The sequence below is a fragment of the Daktulosphaira vitifoliae genome, unplaced genomic scaffold (genome assembly GCF_025091365.1).
Source record: "Daktulosphaira vitifoliae isolate Bord-2020 unplaced genomic scaffold, ASM2509136v1 Scaffold_5, whole genome shotgun sequence".
Taxonomy (NCBI): Eukaryota; Metazoa; Arthropoda; class Insecta; order Hemiptera; family Phylloxeridae; genus Daktulosphaira; species Daktulosphaira vitifoliae.
In genome coordinates, this window is record NW_026099576.1 from 12491152 (window position 1) to 12512031 (window position 20880).

The 20880-nt window shown below is 27.3% G+C and overlaps 2 protein-coding genes and 1 long non-coding RNA gene across 4 annotated transcripts in view; all 3 read right to left on the bottom strand.

Annotated features, from left to right (window-relative positions):
* LOC126908125 (matrix metalloproteinase-19-like) overlaps positions 1 to 5560 on the bottom strand; it is a 28106-nt gene extending 22546 nt beyond the window's left edge. The window contains exons 1-4 of one of the 2 annotated variants that reach the window (XM_050690014.1): positions 5350 to 5560; positions 5059 to 5191; positions 3429 to 3536; positions 383 to 537 (exon numbers count right to left, since the gene is read on the bottom strand). In XM_050690014.1, coding sequence (XP_050545971.1) covers positions 383 to 537; positions 3429 to 3536; positions 5059 to 5191; positions 5350 to 5445 — 492 coding nt within the window. In that variant the 5' untranslated portion in view covers positions 5446 to 5560. The remainder of the gene's footprint in view (positions 1 to 382; positions 538 to 3428; positions 3537 to 5058; positions 5192 to 5349) is intronic. The other variant, XM_050690013.1, reaches the window with a different exon arrangement.
* LOC126908160 (uncharacterized) lies at positions 783 to 3212 on the bottom strand. Its single transcript, XR_007704720.1, has 3 exons — positions 2718 to 3212; positions 1378 to 1763; positions 783 to 1335 (listed from the first exon to the last, which is right to left on the bottom strand). It is a non-coding gene; the product is annotated as an uncharacterized LOC126908160 (long non-coding RNA).
* Positions 5561 to 10194: 4634 nt separating the features above from the next.
* Positions 10195 to 16595, bottom strand: LOC126908124 (matrix metalloproteinase-19-like; the record flags this gene model as incomplete). Its single annotated transcript, XM_050690012.1, is given in 6 exon segments — positions 10195 to 10372; positions 12497 to 12678; positions 12737 to 13009; positions 15440 to 15608; positions 15776 to 15924; positions 16445 to 16595. Coding segments are annotated over 6 exon segments (981 nt in total), but the record flags the coding sequence as incomplete, so codon positions are not given.
* Positions 16596 to 20880: the final 4285 nt, after the last annotated feature.

Here is a 20880-nt window from a genome sequence, read left to right on the forward strand (position 1 = left end):
GCTTTTACCATGCTTAAAAACATGAGCGGAGTAACACAAGATATTAATGTGAGAGTTGGAATGCGCTAAGATTTTGCTATAAGTCCTTAGTTACTTAAAATAAAGACAAGGCTATAATTATTGACTAAAATTGTGTATTAATTTTTAATTAATATTACAATTTTTAAACTTTTTAAATTTTTGAAAGGCTAATTTTATTTATTTTATTAAGATAGCTTTGCCCTCATCCAATACATTTAAACACCGCTAACGCTTGAATTTAACAAACAACTTGCTTATTTATTATTATTATTATTATCACTTTTAGTTTATAATATATTTTTGGTTCTAAAATTAACATAAGTACTTATTATTAAAATAGTATTTATATTTTAAAACATACTGGTCCATTTTGAACTTGAGTAAATGTCAGTGGTGTTACTCCTGACCATTGATCAAAAGCTCGTTTGATTTCAATATCGGTTTGTGTCTTATTGAGTTCTCTAGTAGGATAACTTGATATTTTATATGTTAAATCATTTATCCTCCAGGCATCAGCTAAAACATTAATAAATTTAATGAAAAACAAAAAACAAATTATATGTGACACTTATTAATAAATATTATATTGAACATATCGAAGTTCGCAAGATTATTTTTCTGCATCAAATTTCAGAAAATTGTGAAAAATCAATTATTTTTGTCAATAATCATATTGTACAAAGTGATTGATTAACTATGATTTACGCAATATCTTAATGGTATAACATAATTCTCATTTAAATATTGTACAGAGTGTTTTGTTACTAATATAAATTTTTTTCTTTTAATATTTAATGATACGCAAATGATACGGGAGTCTTCTTCCCGTTGTTAGAGTGACAACGTTGACAAACTGATCCGCAACGTCGCCATCAACGCTGCTAACCTTTTGACGCCCAAAGATCACGCCGGACATCGCGTCGTCGACGCCAGCGAAAGTGCCGCGATATTATGCGAAGATTATTATTATTGTGTTCATCTTTTCGGTTTGTTTTATTTTTTTGTTAAAATAACCTGTTGTTGCTCATTAATAAACGGCCCACGGGTCTCTACCCTCAAAACCAGTGTCGATTACATTTTTTGCGACGTAAGTCGTGCCAATTTTTTTCTTATCATTATTTTGGAAAGTATCACCACTCTTTTAAAAATCCAGACTTCAACTTTTATTTATTGACAAAGTTATTAAAAAATTAATAAAACAATGTTATTACATACTCCTAAAAATGTTAAGTTTTCAAGTTACACACATGCCAACTCGTTCGAAATCTTCAGTTTCAAATAAAACTACGCGTAATTCTACTATTACTGTTGTACCTAATTTCGCAAATAAATATATTTTAANTATTACTGTTGTACCTAATTTCGCAAATGAATATATTTTAAATGAATTATGTAACAACCAGCAAAATATTATTTTTGAAAATAAAGCTTTAGGTAATGACTTGAAAGTTGTCTTGATAATTTTGACATCAAGTTTTAATGCTATTGCTAATGAAGTAATTTAAAGGATAAAATTGTACTATTTAATAGTAAACTTTCTACACTTGAGTCTAACTCACCTTCTGCGCAATGTTCTTTAGTAAATGAAATACTATATAAGTTGGTTGAACATGATCATAATTAAACCTATATTATTGACTATGGTTTCTACATTCTACCTTAATGTGTAATCTTGTACTTTCATCTAATAATTTTGATTCATTTTGTTCCAATAACCAGGTGGTTTAGAATTCGGTTAAGTTCTAGGGAAACAAAGCAAACCCAAATTACTAGTGTTATAATTGAGTATGTATTAAGTAAATTTCTTTATTTTGCTAGTTATAAACTCCTTATTCTCTGTCCCCGCGTCACTATTCCCTTGTTCTTAATGCTCTAGACCTTCCTACTCTCTTTGATGAAAGATGTCGGCTAAATCTTTTCTTTTTATTTAATATCTTATCTAATAAAATTGACCATCATGACCTAATGTCACTAGTTAATTTTAATATTCTTGCTCGATCAACTCGCTCCTCATACATTCTTTTTATATNTTTAATATCTTATCTAATAAAATTGACCATCATGACCTAATGTCACTAGTTAATTTTAATATTCTTGCTCGATCAACTCGCTCATACACTTTTTTTTTATACTCTTAGTTTATTCTCAAATTACCAGTGAAAACACAACTAATCCATCTCACGTGAAAAGCAAATTATCATCATCTTAATTTTGTTCTTACTCATTTAAATTTTGTCATTTATGTAAAGTTATTTTATTTTATTTTTTATATTACTCCATATAGTTAATATATTTAAAACTTAATGATCTTTTATTTATATTTTTCTTCTGTAATTGGGACTAGTCTCGTATTTAATAATAATAATTATAATGTAAAATATTTTTTATTTTCAGAAGTTAATAGTATCCTACTTTCTATAATTTCCAGAAAACAATTTGATCTTANGTATCCTACTTTCTATAATTTCCAGAAAACAATTTTATCTTATCTTATCCCTTCTCTATAACCCTTAAAATATATCGTTTTCGGCTTTGTGCTGCTGCATGATTCACCCATCTATTCCCTTTTTAACCACATATCTGTGTTGCAATCATCATGTTTTCACATCAGTGATATACACGGTTTTCAGTGGGTCTACACTTGCTAATCTGTGCCAGACGGATAGAGTGGCAATTATTTGAGTAGTCACTAATACCTTCCTTATTTTGTGGAGTAGCAGGATACAGCATTAACTAGGAAGTATTGTGTATCGAGGCGGCGTTGGTAGCAATCATAGTTAGTCAAAACCTCCGTTATCGATATGCCATCGTTATACAATAAACCACTGCCATTATAACCATTTGGGAACCATTACTGTCTAATATTATCCGGCCACCATTTAAGAGCCGCTACTGTGCCGAACCGCTATTATTATCAACAATACCAATCGGTGGATTGGTATTGTTGATAATAATAGCCCCACGAGACTACGTTGTGAGTGACCTTGTATATAGGAACCAGGAACCATCATAACTGACGTGCTTCTGCCTACTACATATTTAACTATACAAGCATCGCTATGGCCGAGCACTGCTACGAAATACCTGACAAAGTGCCATAGTCAAATATACCAAGTTTCTGTGATAAATCTACGCGCAGAAGTATAAATATATATATCTTAATAATAAATATATAAATAAATGGACTTGATGCAATTATGATCACCAATAGTTAAAATATAACCACATTAAGCAACCATACATCTTTTCACACAATAAAATTTTGCTAGTAAATTTTAAATATTAAAAATAGTACTGAATTATAAAAATTTTAGATAACATTTTTAGTTACAATATGACAGAGTAATGAAACCAGACAATAAATAATTGCAATTAAAATGTTTAAATTAACACGTGTAAATACTCACGTATTCGAACAAATCTTTTAGATTTATTTTTTTTGACTCTATAGAACTTGTCAATACATCCACATCTTTGATAATTGAAGGCCTTCAAAGTGTCGTTATCCAAAATGCCTAAAAATATCATTCAACTAAATAATTTATAGAAAATTGTTTTTTAATGTTAAGAATTTTATGTAAGATCAAGTGGACTGTAATTTTTACTTTAATTGTGTAAAAATACTATTCAAGATATTCGATTTATATAAATTAAGCAATATTCGATTGTTTAATTTATATTGTGCGATATAATTTAATAAATATTTGATTAAAATGATATTATAAATTGGTTTACTATCGGAATAGGCCACTACCTTACAACTTTTTCGTGTAACAGAATATAATGGGATTAGAATAGACACCGTGCTCTTAGGTTTTTAACTGCATATGACAAAGTATGGCATAATTATCTTTTATATGAATTCAAAAATTCTAACATGACTAGTTCTAATTATTATATAATGAAATGTTTACTCTATTCCCATTTTTTTGTTATTTTATGTTAAACTTAAAAAAATAATTAAAAACCAGTATTAATAAACAACTGAAGAAATACCAGAAAACATGTATAGGAAAATCAGATTCATATGGTATAGTTTTCTAAAATTTGTCTACTATTTCTTGCATGTAACTCAACTATTTTTAGCATTATTAATGTATTATTAGTTTATGGCTATGTTGATATGTGACAGTATTTAGATATCACTTTTGCAGATGAATCGTAATGAATAAAATGTAATAATAATAACAACTAATGCGTGTATGTTTATTTAATAATAGTCACATATCCCTTATCGAACTGACAATTAAACCCCAATAGAAAAGTTGGATAGGAGTAGTGTTAAAGAATTCCTACAGACCATGAATAAGTGTAAATAATTTCATTCAAAGGATTTAGTATGTACATTAGAAATGGTTAGGATTTCTTTTTAGGAATAGTCTTGGTTTCCGATTTGATGGGTTATAGTAATCATATGGATTTTTTTAATTGGTCCTATAATTCAACCAAAAAATTTGGTTGGAGAGGATGACATGTAATTTTCACTAACCATGAAACCTGCTGTGGTTATGCTTAAAGAATATATACAAACCACATTGCATGATTCTATCAGTCAGTGAATTATTTGATGTTCTTGTTTAGGTTTACACGATTTTAGTTACATTTTAAATTGGCCATTTTAATAATTATTATTATATTATATTATATAGTAATATATATATATATGTATATTATTATTATTATTATACAAGATTTCAAATCAATTAATAAAAAATTGTACTGATTATACGTTTGAAACAACTTAATAAAATTTATAAATGCATAAAATTCTAGACTAGGGTCTAGAATTATACCAACGACCAACCATCCTTCAGCTCTGTGATCTCTCGAGACATATTTTGATGTACGAAAATAAGTATTTGAACACCTTTTATATAATAAATGTAAAAGCGAAAATTCATTTTAAATAATTAAATAGTTTCTATGAAAAAAACTATAATTTTCCGTCGAAATAAATTAATTTAATCTAATCTTTATCAAATATTTTTTAATTAGTAAATTAATAAAAATTATAATGCAATATTCATTTTAACTAACCTGTAGTAGGTATGCTAAAATATGTTTGAAAGTCTATAAGTGCTTCTGTAAACATTTTATTTGTTAATTTATGAAGTATCAATGGGTTGTACTGCATTTCTGATTCAAGGTATCCAAATGCAGCCAAATATTTCTAAAAATATACATATATATATAAAAGCAATAATAAATCAATTATATTAATTTAATTAATATTACAAATATTTCAAGTCATTAAATAAGTTTTGAAATATTATTTAATAAGACAAAAATGTTTTTTGTTTTTATTAATCAAATAAATTGTATACTTACCACTGCTTGTGTTTTGTTTTTAATTTCATCAAAAGTATGCACTGGTTTGTACAATAAGATTATTGATATTAATACTGTTATATGAAAAATTTCCATGATGTTGAATGGATTAAAGTTTTATATTTAGTTAGTTTCTTATTGATACTAGATATTTTGTTCAAGAAATATTTATTAAAATAAAGATAAATATATAAAATATTTTATTATATACTAATAATTTTAATACATAGTACTCAAGATAAAATTTAATTAATACATATCACTTATTTTTATAAAACTAAAATAATATGTTACGAAACGAATTGTTAATGAATGAAAAATTACTTCTGCAATAAAAAGAAAAAGAGCGAGTGAGTAGGATGTAGGGGAAAGTGGAAGTGGTTATAAGCTATATGGATTGTGTTGGATTCATTCGTATCAACTTAATCCTACCTCTTACCCACTCTATCCTATTTCTTAATATTACATAAATATAGTGCATGTCTTACGACTACACTTACCTTGATTGGATATCAATTTGGATAATGGACTCGTAGATAGATGATGATTTGTTATGTTCCTTGTTGACGTTGATATTTTAAGTTAAATTAAATAAATAAAAAGTACTGATATGAGGGACAACATACTGAGTTTATTTCTATGATTTTAATTAATTATTTTAACAAGTGTACAAGTCTTATAATTATGATTAACAAAAGTAGCGGAATTTTACATTATTAACTTTAATATGAAAGAGTAAGAGTATGGGGGAATATTAAGTGAGAATGAAAATGAGAGTGTGTTGTGTGCTAATTTTCCTAGCCCTTTTATGTTAAACTAGTAGATAAGGTGATGAAGGGAGGCTAGCTTTTCTTAAGAGTTTAACTATTTTATCCTACTGTCTATTCGGCGCAACAAATACGCTTATGGTAATTAAAAAGATTGACATTAATGTAAACATCGCTCCAAATGAGCGATATATTTGTAAAAATTAATAAAATAATTGTCGGTCAGAAAAGTATTTAAAATTGATAATTATTTATGTGAAAATATTATTCTAGAAGTTTCTCAAATATTCTCGAAACTTCTGTTTTGATTCATTACACTTCAACTTAAATTATGTACCAAACAACATTAAACAACAACTTTAACTGAATTAAATCGCTTTACTGGTCTGCAGATTATTTGTGATACTCATTTTACATTAAATTAAATCTCATAGTATCAAATATTTAGTTACTATTTGAATTTTTTATGGCAAACTTAAACGTTATTTATTTAATTCATTAAAATTTTTATGTAAATGTTTTAGTATGATTTATAATTATTCCTAATAAATTTTTAACTTAACACAGTATTGATTATAGTTTAAAAATATTTATTTAACGTATAGTTAATAACTTTTGGTTTGTATACTGCTGAGTATTAACTTGATAGGAACTTATTTTCTTCTCTAATCTTAATTTTAAGATGAATGTTAAGTTAAAGTACAATGATGTGCAAAATTTCTTGTTCAATTTTAAGTAGTTAAGCTATACAACTTTACTCAAAGCTCAAATAAAAGATATATTACTCATTAATTTCCTTCAGTTGTTTATATATAATGACCTATATTTTACATAATCTTTCTCATATATTTTTGTAAATTTTGACACCAGTCAACTAATTGTGTAGAAATACATATTTTTGTATTGACTTAAACTGTTTGATCATATTCTTTATTATATTATTTTTAACTTCTTTTTATAAAAGTTCAAAAGTTGTTGATAAAAATTTTGTAATTTTGTAAATAAATAATGTATACTAATATAAATATTAGTATATAAGGTGATCAAAATATGACAAGATACTTGTTTCCTCAAAAACTATTGAAAATTTTAAACTTTTGAAAAGAGATCTTCATAAATATAACAAACTTATTTTTAACTATAAAATTAAAAGTATGGGTTATTCAAGCAATGACTTTTAATATTTATACTAAATTCAAAATTAATATTTATAAAATCAAAAACACGCACCATAGTTTATAAAATACAATTATATATTTTTTTTAATAAAAATAATTTTTAGTACAAAATTTATATTTGCTTATCCATTTGTATATTTTTAACGTTTTTGGATTTACATAATATGTTATTATGCGTCTTAGAAATTATAGTTCAAGGTAAATGATTAAACTTTTAGAATAAAATACCCTTGAAAATCATAAACTTGATAACTATTAGGAAATATTTACGTATATAAATATATTATATTTATACATATAAATATAATTGCGTAAATGTTCTATTGTCTATAGAATTAACCCGGTATTGCTATTTTTACTGAAAAGGAAATAAAAAAAATCAATTTCGTAAGTTTAATTTATGTTCTAATATATTCTTTTTGTTTATTTGAGTGTTTATGGATATTTTTTGTTTTTCAATCTGGTACGTATACAAATAAATCGGAAGATTTTCTGACGCGTAAGCTGGTCACCTACAAATGACTATGTGAGATCAAATTTTTTTCAAATCTAGCCCTCACTCTTTTTAATTGATTATCGATGTTGCGATGTTCTTTTGAAAAAAAATACATTAAGCACCGAAACTTTTTGCGGTTTTTTCCGATTTTGCTAGATTTGCTTAAAATATCAATCAACTATTTTAATATATAAAATATTTATAATATTTCGTACTAGTTAAACAATTTGTTGAGATCTAGAATAATCCAATAGAGTATAACGGTTGGAGACTGATTTCTAATAACAATACAGACAAATCATCAATCCGGGGGAGATTCTTAAGATTTTTAGGAAGCTTGGGCACCCTTCAAATTGTGAACTAAAAAAGTCTATATATACAATAAGCTACGAAGGCAAAACCTAATCATATGTATAATTTTTAGTTTTTATCTCTAAAAACCTCTTTTAATGATATGACTGTAATATTTAAATCTCAACGAACACGCAGCTACAACTACTCAACAAAATATCATCACAATTTCTTTAATGATATAGGAACGCTTACAGAAAAATTCTCAATTTTTCGAAAAAATGGNCTACTCAACAAAATATCATCACAATTTCTTTAATGATAATATAATATAAATATATATTTCTCATACAAAAGGAATATTATATATTTAAAATTAAAAATTTTCATATTTAAACAATTTATCTGATATTTCTCAATTTCCTTTACTAAAAATGCATAATATAAATAAATTATCAGTTTTGTAACTATGATTAACTATGACTCAAAAACTTCGAATATGGAGGATTTGCCTACGTTAATCGGTGGAGTGTAGTGATAGTGTAGGTAACAAATGAAAATTAATTCAAAGTTTAAAACAGGCAATAATCTTATAACTATAAATAATAATATAAATTTAATTTAATATATTTATTAACACATGTACTAATTATCACATATATATGAGTAGAGCAAAAATCATCTAAGGAATGTTTCCATTGTAGGGTATTCAAAACAACCATTTATTAACACATTTCAAATTAACTTCTTACAATTAATTAACTTCACCTACATTATTATTGGTTTCTATCATAATTAATCAATCACAAATAATTATACAATATCTCAGGAATTTCACAAGAAATCGCTGGCTTACTTTATCCAGAATTTAAAAAGCCATTTTTTTTTATAAAAATTCCTCCTCTCTGAGCTACTGCTCATGGTCAATATTTTCTTACAGTCATTTTAAATCCCCCCTGTGGATAGGTAAAGGGTCACATTTAAAAAAAATATATATACCAAATGATAATCAAATGCCTAATATATATATTAAAAAAAAAGTGTACTGATGCATACATTTTTCAAAAAGTTATGGCGTTTTAAGTAAAAAAATTGAAAAAATGTCAAAAATTAGCGATTTTTAAATTTGTAATTATTTTGGAGATTTCCCCCATTTAAGGGGACCGAGTGAATTTTTTCAATTTTTAAGGATAATGTCTTCAAATAGATTTGATTTGTGATATTTGACGTATCGTCAAAAGTCATCGGTTCGATGAGAGCTGATTAAAAGTTGTAACAGACACACACAACAAAAAAAAAAGAAACATATAATAATAAAATTAATACCTTCTCAGCTTCACATCGAAGCTAAAAGTTACTATAATTATTATTTACTCCATTGATTTTATTTTAAATTTATGTATTTCAAATTAAAAAATAATAATTTAGTTTTCTAATCAGTGTATGCGCGAAGAGTTTAAAAATTGCATTCTTACTTTTAATTATTTAATAATATAATTATTTTATTATAAAAATAATTTAGTGTATTTCTTTAAACATAATTTTGTTAATAGTATGATTTTAAAGAAAATTGTTAAGTTTAAAATTTTAATAATGACTCTTAAGTAACATTTAAAATTATATATATATATATCTTTTTTTATTTGAAATTAAGGCCGCATCAACAAAGGCCATTGGCCGTGATATGCATATCAAGTGTATATCACAATAAAATTATTTTATTTTTATTGCAATAAAATTATATTATAATACAATATTTATTGAAAAGAATTATTTATGGAAGAATTATTTATTATAATCAGCTAAGAGAAGTAAAAATTTTTGTATTTTCTTCATACATTTTTATATTAAAAATCTAATTATTAATATAACAATCACATGTGTATATACTCTGGTTTTTTCTATCTATATCTCAGACATATTGTAGCACAAGAAATTTTTTGATGGTGAGACTTGAAAAAGCATATTTTTTTATTTTCATTAATATTTCTAAAATAATTTCAACTCATATAAAAAGAAATATGACATATGATGTTTACCTCTGATGAACAGACACACTGGGTAAAATTAAATAATTTTATAAACAAAAAAGAATCTCAATTTTATTTTTATCAAAAATAATTAAATGACAAATAAAATTATTAATTTATTAAACAAAATTCAAGATATTCATAATTTTAATAAATAATTATATGTTTTTTTTCTTCTTTAAATTTTTTTTTTCTTTTTTGAAGTTAATTGAATTTACATTTGAGATCTTTTAAATACAATGACAAATCTTGTGTTTGTACCTAAAAAATATTCTATGATTAAATATTTTTTTAATTTGAAACATAAATAATTTTGCAAATATAATATAATTTACTTCCCTTAATTAATCATAAATATCAACTACCCTAACAGTGAATAAGCTTACTACCTCTTCTTATTAAAGTATTAGAAAAAGTCTTGCTAAAAAGATCAACTTTGTTAGCAAATTTTAAATGGTGTTAGCGTGAGTAGGTGCATCAAGTACTGGTGTATGTAAATCTGTCTGGATTCCATATCCACTCGATGTATTAAAATACTTGTAACTCAATAAATATTTGTCTTAAAATTGTTATAGACCCATTAAAATTTTTGCAAAATAAAAATGCTAAATATAATTTCCAAAATTTAAAAAAAAATGAGATTTTTTTATTATTATTATTTTTAATATAACACATTTTTTAGATTTATCTTAAGTTCAATACGTTTTGTTTCTACGTGTAAACTACAAGAATAACAATGGTTGTTTCATCCACCCAAGAACAATACTCTTTGGAGATGCAGCTGGTTTTACTCGCAACCAATGCCAAGTACTTTGAGATATATCGCGAATTTCGGTGGCTTTTTCCTCGGCGTTATTTCAAGACAAATGGCGATTTTGACAAAATATCATTTGCTGCTGATGTCCGTGAGATTGCGGGGTAGAAAATGCACAGCGAATAAGTGTCGAATCAGCCACTGCCGGCGAAGGACATTTTTCAGCACGTTGTTGAGTTGTCTGTTAAATCTAAGAACTCGCTGCGTTTGTTAAGTTNTTAAATCTAAGAACTCGCTGCGTTTGTTAAGTTCAGAAGATGAAAAGCGTTTCATAAAAATGGTTTTATCAAACGATGCCGACTTATCTTTGGAGACATTTGATGGGTGTCAGTACTACTTAATATTCTCCATAGGCACTAGGTATCTGTTTCAGTTATCGAAGACGATAAGCGTTTCGTTTTAAGAGGATGTCGTATGAGTGATGTCACTTCCTACCTGCTTGGCCAACGAAAGTATGACATAAACGCGACGCCGTAGTTGTCGAACGCGCTCAAGACATCCCCAGCTATCAAGTGTTGCGGTAACAACAGTCTAAATGATGAACTTAAAGCAGTACTTGTGTTCCGTGTCCCGGATGGATCTTGTTGCCATAAACCGTTGACAAAAAAACGAGGCCTTGTTTTTGTTGGTATTATCCAAGACAATTCGAAAGGCGATTGCTAAGTGCAAGCCGGTATTGCAAGTAAAACCAACTCCTAGAGCTACAAAGCCGCTGATTGTACGGCATAGACAGCCTGAAGCTTTTAATCGACGTGCCAGTAGAAGGGATAGGCCTACTAACTCATATTTTACAGTACTTAGTTGACCATTCCAAATGTTACAAGTGATATGACATCATGGATACTAGGTAACTGATCATTTATAAATATTCATGCCAGTCGTAAGAGGCGACTAATAAGGTTGCGTCAGGTCGATAGCCGGCGTAAAAATTATTGTCAAAAAAGTATGAGGAATCCTGAACAAAACTTAGGAAAGGTAAATTCTACAAAACTGTAGTGAGACCAGCTATGATTTATGGTTCAGAGTGTTGGGAGGTCGATAAGAAAGTACAGCAGAGAATGAGTGTAGCAGAGATGAGAATGCTTAGATGGATGAGTGGAGTGACTAGAGAAGATAGGATAAAATATGAGCATATAAAAGGGAGTATAGGTGTAGTATCAATTGTGGATAAGATGAGAGAAAATAAATTTAGATGGTTTTGTCATGTTATGAGAAGAGAAGAATCAGAAGGCGTAAGAACAGTTGTAGAAATTAATGTTGAAGGAAGAAGAGGTAGAAGAAGACCAAAAAAGATAAAGAGATGTTATTGAATGCGATTTCAGGACAGCTGATGTGAGCGTAGAGGATGTGAGAGATCGTGTCAAATAGAAATTTAGGATAAGGGTGGCCGATCCCCAAGTAATTGGCGAGGAAGAAAAAGAAGAAGAAGATTTTTTATTAATATTAAATCATAAATAATTGTCCAAAAAATTATTTTTAACATAAATAGTATAATTCATTAATGATTAGATACCTATTTTTCTGCCAACTATTAAACATTTTATTACATAAAAAAATGCCTTTTTACTCACTGACGATGTCGTTGCATCAAAGATGTAATATAAGTCATTTTTTACAAATGTAATAATATTATCATTGGAACTAAAAACAGCATCTATACTTGCTGGCACACTTTTCCAATCACTTAAAGGTCTAGGATACTCATTGGATACTGAAGGTTTTTTAGTTGGGTCATAGACCCAGTATTTTTCACCTAAAAATATAAATTATGATATATATTTTTAATAGTAAAAATAGATAAATTCAAATACCTTTAAAAAAATATATCTTGTTATTAAAACTCATTGCACTGTCAATATTGTTAGGTATACCAATGAAATCAAATGTTATTTCCCTAGGAAATCCTTTATCTATAGAAGTATCAGTAAATCTCCAATATTTAGAGCCTTTGAAAAAGTAAGTTTGGCCGTTCTTATGAATAAATGCTGCATCAATATTGTTTGGTAATCCTATCCATTTATCAGAAATTAGTTTTGGATATGGTTCTGCTAATCCAATTCGGGTCCATTTCCAAAAACTATCATCTATCAAAAAAAGAAAAATACTAATTTAATTTGGATTATGATAAATTAATTATCAACTAAGATTAATAGTATACAATTACATGGAATATATAAGCATTACGTGTAACATAATACTAAATATGTTTTAATATATACATATACATACATACAGAATATTCAAAAAGTAAGGAAACGGGTCGATTGTTACGTATAATGAGTGTATTAAGTAACTACTCAGGCGACAATTAGTCAATTGAAGGTTTACGTCTTTGATGATCTTTGTAAAGTCAAATTAAAATAAATTTAATTAATAAATCTAATATTTTGTGAAGTATATTTTATGCTATTAACAAATTACAACAATAACAATCATTGATAGTTTAGTCTATGATTAGTAACTTAAACAACGTAAGATAATATAGTATTATTATATCTCATATTAATATTTTTAACAGCTAAGTCGATTTGGCACGACCAAACATACTCCTGCCGTTAAAAGTTTTCTTTCAAATTTTCTCTGGAGTCATTTTTTTGGTCAAAACATTTATTAAACATAAATAAAAGACTTATATGTATAGAGAGACAGTGTTCAATAAGTAAGGAAACAAGTCAGTTGTTACAAATAACACGGTACCGCCTCGCTTCCAGATACATGATGCCCCGTGACTCGTGCCACCTTTGTCAGCCGTCGCCCTAATATGAATATTTAACTGACCAACATATTGCATATTGCATATTGTCATATATGCAAAGTCTAGCAAGTGTTGCACGGACGACGGCGACCCGCCGCAAACGATACGTTGAGTCTTCTTGTTGTTGTCAAAGTGACAACGTCGAGAATGTACGCCACCGTCCCCGGGCGTGCCACACGACCGGATTCGACGAACCGGTTCGCATCTGCACACCGTCGCCATCAACGCTGCTAACTTTTCGACGCCAAGGATCATGCCGGACACCGCGTCGCCAACGCAAGCGAAAGTGCCGCAATATTATGCGAAGATTATTATTAACTGTGTTCGCCCTTTCAGTTTGTTTGTTTTTTAAATAATCTGTTGTTACTTATTAATAAACATCCCATGGGTCTCTATCCCAAAACCAGTGTCGACTACATTATTGTGACGTAAGTCGTGTCACAAACAATGAGAACAGTAGAAACCCATTTCATTACTCTTTAAACATCCTATATATATATAATTGAATGAACTTAAGCAATATTGTGGACCGAATAATTTAAGAACCAAACTAGAATAAATACTTATTATTATACTTCATTATAAAAGAGCGCATAGAGATAAGGAGAAAGAAAGTTTAACTAGTAGTTTTATCAACCTAAACACAGGCTGCTTTAAGACGCTGTCCACTGTCTTAACGGTAACGAGACACACTACGTTATATTGACTCAGGTAAACATCCATGACTTTTCCAAGTGGCCATGACATAATTAGCTGGGTTAGTGAATTTAAGATATCATGCTCTATATCTAATGCTATCGCTTTGGAAGTAAAATTTGGTGTTTTGAATTTTCTGACATTAAGGCATGTTTGATTTTTCTACCAACGTGAATGATTCCTTGTGGATCTACAAATAGTGCTTACTGTGCAAGTGTACTTTGCGTTATTGAGGAGTCCGTTTGTGACAAGAGTGTGATCCAATTCTGCTCTCTCCAATGGTCCACGCTGATTACTTTTTCTGATTCTTAAACAATATGCAATCTTTCTTTGAATTTTCTACAATGATGAGCATCGTGGAATAAGAACATCCAATACTTCATTCTTTTGAGTATGTAAGCCTTTGCGTTGCTTTCAATTCCGCTAAGTCTTCTAGAGTCACCATTAACAAGAACATTGAAGCCATTTATTTTTTCCCTATTGAAGAAACTGTGATTCCTTGACATGTAGTTCGCAGACCTACAATTCCACTGGTAATAAAACACGTGATACTGGTTCCGACTTATTATTTTTTTAATTATTATATGCTCATTTCAATTATGGTAATAATTTGCAAATTTCGTGATTCTGTTCATAACGAAAACTTTGAATTACTTAGTCTCGTGATTAAGCCTAGATCCACTGCCGCAAAGCATGCAATGGCACACTTGTACGCAAGTGACACCATTCACGACCATCGCACACACTACTCTAACAGCAACCTGTTAGGGCAGGTCACGGTCATAACATGACAAACAAAATACAACAACAAAATACGAACTCTCACTGTACCATCCCGATTTGGCACGATAAAATTATTTTAATCTATTTTTAATCACTTTAAGTATCCGATAGAACCAGTATGATAATATACTAACATTATATTAACAATGTTTAACTAATTATGTCAAAAAAGAATCAAACTATTAAAAGTTGAAAAATAAGAATCATCCTAAAAAAATTATAAAAATTAAAGAATGTTAAAAGAAACAATTTAAAATAAAAAATCGTGAAAATGTCTTACCCTTAAACATATAAATTTCTCCTGAGTTTGATATAAATATTGTATCAATATTAAAAACTTTACAATGTCTATTATTAAAATTATCAACACTATTATTTTGATTAGAAGTGTGTCTTTTAGATATTTGTTTTTCATATGAATCCATCACGTTATTCTCACCATACAGTTCCTGTGGTATATTTTTTAATTATTAAAAAAATAATGTAATGTAATTTATTTTAGTACGGCAAATTAGTTTAGTTTATTACAAAAAAAATTTGAATCCGACAATGTTTTAATTATTTATCTATTTTTTAAAAAGTGTGATTAGACCTATAATATTATAGATATAATTACTTGAATGCCTTCAATATCATCATTTTTTAATTTAGCACTTGGATGGTATCCTGGGTAAACTGGTCTCATCACTGCAAATTTCACTCGAGTATGATCTAATCCTAACATATGGCCAAATTCATGTAATGCTACTTGGTATAAATTTGTTCCTATAAATGTAATTATTAATTATTATCATTTTCATATTTAAAAAAAAAAAATTCTAATCTTTTATTTTAAAATGTAAAACATTTACATATTTGTTGCTATTAAAATAAAAAATTTAACGTTTTAAGTGTATTGACAGGGGTTGAAACTTTCAACACTTGTTTCAAATTGAAAGCTCGTCATTGAAAATGTACGGGAAATCGTGTAAAAAAATGAGTCATGGAACGGGTTAGGTCCTGCGACCCAAAGCAACAAATTATACTACTGAATGAACATGAATCATAAATTCAGAAGAAGAAAATATACACTCCTATATGAATTGACAACGTGATTTACAGCTAAGGAAATCCCTTAATACAATTAAAATGATTATAATAGACTAAATTATTGCCTTAAAAGTTTTGGGCAGAATGAGGAAGCAAGATAACAATAATTAAAACTATTTAGTAATATTTATTACTGAGCCAGTATTCTTTTTACATTATTCAGTTAAAGTTATGTTATAAAAATCATTAATTTTACCTTTTTTTGTTCCCGTTGTCCATATTTCAGAATCATCAAAATGTACATTGTCTCTACTTGGAGTAAGAGTGTGAGCAAAAACACCCAATTTCCCGTCAAATGGATTTATGTCACCATGATCATGTGCTCTAAATGCTATGTTAATATGTACCTTTAGACGTAATAACAAGTTATACAACTGGTTAAAAAACCATTTTATTTTTTATGAAGCAACATTAATTAGTAATTTGTAAGCGTCAAATCGTAAAATGAATATATAAGAGCATATAAAAAGGCGTAGAATTTTTTTAATTTATACAAATTTTCAAAAATATTTCTTGTGATATTCTTATAAAAATGAGGTCATTCGAAAACAAAAGAAATTAAGTGACTATATTTGGTCCTGTTCTTGAGAAAATGTATGGTAGGCAATAAACTGCAAGCTACCTGAAGCGCATCTGTAACTCTAAATAGGAAGTGAGCTGTATATAAAAGAAGGGAGGAGTCATTTGACCAAAATACAAGAACCACAAATCACCTACGCTAATCGGAAGTTATAGATGGCCAAGTAATAAGTAGCTATATAAAAATAATAAAAATAGATGATATCTGACAGTGATTAAAATCACTATCATAAAAAACGCTTCGATGCAAATCTAGATAGTCTTTAATTTAAGAAATTGGTTGATTATTCTAAAAGCAAAATTAACTCCTATTTCTATCATTATTCCTAATTAGTAGTAAATATATAAGTATAATTTATGAATAAATATGTATTAAAACAATTCAATGTAGTATAAAATTGATAATTAATAATTTAGTATTATAATTTTTTCGGAGAATTTATAAAAAATTATAAATTAATTATTACTTTTATGGAAAACATATATACAAATTGAAGGGGTTGATACAGAATTTTTTATGTAATAATTTTTTGTTAATTATGAATAAATAGTCTGCAAAAACTTTTCATCAGAGTAAAAAAGATACTTTTATTATTCAATTTTTCGTCCTAATTTCAAATCAGTAATATATGTTTTCCATCACCAATCATTTTTGATATTATTAATAATTAGTTAAAAACTATAGCATATAACTATAAGGGAAATAGTTCTGAATATTTCAATTGTATCATCACCAAGAGTTACATAGCAATTATTAATATTTTTTTTTGATAGAATTTATTATGATAAAAAAAAAAAATTAAAAACAATAAAATTGTTTTTAAATTATAAAAATTTTGATATCTAATATTTTAAAAATAATTAGTGCAAAATATAATTTTTAACCTATTTTTTTTTGGTATTTTAAAGTTGATTTTTTAAATTTTATAATAAAAAAAGTTGAATTTGTTACCATAACTTTTAGCTCAATTTCAAGTTTGAAATTTACATTATTAAATAGAAAATTTTATGAGATAAAAAAATAGTATTGTTATGATTAATATGCAGTTACGAAATTGTATAATTACTATTTACTGTAAATTTATCAGAAAAGCTTAATATTTTGTTTGAATTTTTATTGTAATAGATCACTTAAATAGAAATCATAGTAATCATTTCTAAGTAATTTTTGGTGTTAAAAAATATTCTACAATTGAATCATTCAGAAAATAATTAATTTTAATGATTTACTTTAACTAAAAAAAACAATCAAAATGTTGTTAAAAAAATCTACATAATTGAGTACATTATAAAATTTGATTATAATTGTAAAATTTGTTAAATTAGGTGCAAATAAAAATCATTTTTTTTAGATTTATGATTTATATAGAAACATATTACCAAAAAATTAGAATATTATAAACTGTTAGTAACACACAAATAAAGTTAAAAATTAATATATTACAAAGTAAAATGATTTACTTTTGTAATTGAAATCTATTATCATATCAAGCCTAATTCGACAATAAATACTTTAAAAATATTAAAAATGAAAGATTTTAATTATCTATATGGAGAATGTGAGCTAAGTAAATTTAAAATTGATAAATTGGAAATTTATTAGGGTAATATCTTTAACTAAAATATAGTGGTGATCATTTGATGTATTGTTAAAAAAAGTTGGTCAAGTGTGACAGCTGAGAAAATAAATAAACCTTTAATATGAATAAGATATTTCTTCAAACAAGGAGGGACTACAGCGAAATTTTTTTCTAACTCAAAAAATTTTGTAAGGTATTTTTAAATAAAATAAATACAAAATCGAGAATTTTACACACAAAAATAGCATAAGGTAGTCATTTTCACTGCGAAGACAAAATAACATGCGAAAAGTTTTTTTCCCATAATAAAGTATATTATATAAGCTTTAATTTAAAATATATATATAAGTTTCAGTATTTCTGGATGATACGGCTCGCGTCGCTTCGTTATACAAGATGCCCCGCGACTCGTGTCACCTTTATCGGTCGTCGCCCTACTATGAGTATTTGACTGACCAACACCGCGTGTCATACGCTACGGTGCAAAGTCCAGCAAATGCCGCACGGCCGACGACCACCCGCCGCAAATGATACGGGAGTCTTCTTCCCGTTGTTAGAGTGACAACGTTGACGAACCGATCCGCAACGTCGCCATCAACACTGTTAACCTTTTGACGCCCGAGGATCACGCCGGACATCGCGTCGTCGACGCCAGCGAAAGTGCCGCGATATTATGCGAAGATTATTATTACAGTGTTCATCTTTTCGGTTTGTTTTATTTTTTTGTTAAAATAACCTGTTGTTGCTCATTAATAAACGGTCCACGGGTCTTAACCCTCAAAACCAGTGTCGACCACATTTTTGCGACGTAAGTCGTGTTATGGAATACTTCAAAAGTTAAGTTGAAAAAGTTCATTTTTTATGAAAAAGTTGTCATTTTGAATTCTCCCTTGTGGGTAAGTAAATTAAATTTATAAAAAAAATATACCAAATGATAGNAGGGTCATATTTATAAAAAAAATATACCAAATGATAGGTAAAGACATCAAGCTTTTTGAAAAAGTTATGGCAGTTTTAAGTAAAAAAAATTNTTAAATTTATAAAAAAAATATACCAAATGATAGGTAAAGACATCAAGCTTTTTGAAAAAGTTATGGCAGTTTTAAGTAAAAAAAATTGAAAAAATTAGCGATTTTTAAATTTGTATTTTTTTTTAAAGATTTTTAATACGATAGACAGATTTTCAATTTTTGAGGGTAATGTCTTCAACTAGATACGATTTGTGATCTTTTGTGAACACTAATAAATTTATCGTTTGTATTGCAAAATATTTTCAATATATAAAACATACTCAATGTAAAACTTTCAAAAACATCTTGGACTAAAATTATTTTTGATAAAAATTGAGTAATGAAAAAAAAAAAGACTAATAACTGTGTTTATAGAATGAAGACTTAATGAAGACTTAACTGGGAGTCATACAAACAAGTTAGTGAGCGTAATACAAAAAAAAAAAGTAGCCCTAAGTACCTGTCTACTTAATTGAAATACAAATTTAACGTGGCTATTTAAAGCAAATTTGAACTAATAACATTAATACAATAAAAGACTCACAGAATCATAGTAATTATTTCTATGTAACTCTAGATGTTTAAATATATTCTACAATTAATATATTTAGAACTGAACTAATTTTAATGATTTATTTGAACTAAAAATCAAAATGTTCTTAAAAAATTATACTTAATTGAACGTATTATAAAAATTGATTATAACTGTAAAAATCCATTATAAAATAAGGTGAGCCTAAAAATCTATTATTTAGAAATTATTTGTATAGTCATCAAAAAATTGTATACACATTTCTTTTACTTTAATGTCCATTTGGAGATAAGTCTAGAGGTCAAAATTTTTTTTTTTATTTTAAGTATATTACATATGCTTTAATTTAATGTATATATATATAAGTTTCAGTACTCCCTGGAAAATTTTCAAAAGATAACTTGAAAAAAATAATGTTCTGCAGAATGTTGCAATTTTAAAGTTGCAAGTAAAAGGTCATTAGTAAATAATATTTTTTTAGTTCATTTTTTACGTTTAATGCTCTTAAAATAATTTTTCATTTTAAAATCGAACAAAAATCAGAATCTTTTGGTCATTATGTATCCATTTAGGATGTACGAAAACCAAATAAAAAAACCCATCACAGGAGGGTCGTGGCACAGTGGTGACATGGTATAGATGGATCAAGTATAATGATATCTAACAGTGATTAAAATCACTATAAAAAAAAAAACGCTTCGATGCAAATCTTTNTTTAATCACTATAAAAAAAAAACGCTTCAATGCAAATCTTTTGATAGTGTTTAATTTTAAAAAATTGGTAATTATTCCAAAAGCTACATGATCTGCTAGTTCATTATTAATATCCTAATTAAGATAAAGTATGCAGAATGAAAAAGGGATTATTAAAAAATATTATTTCTCATAAAAAAATAATGTTGATCCATACACTTTTCAATATGTCATAGCA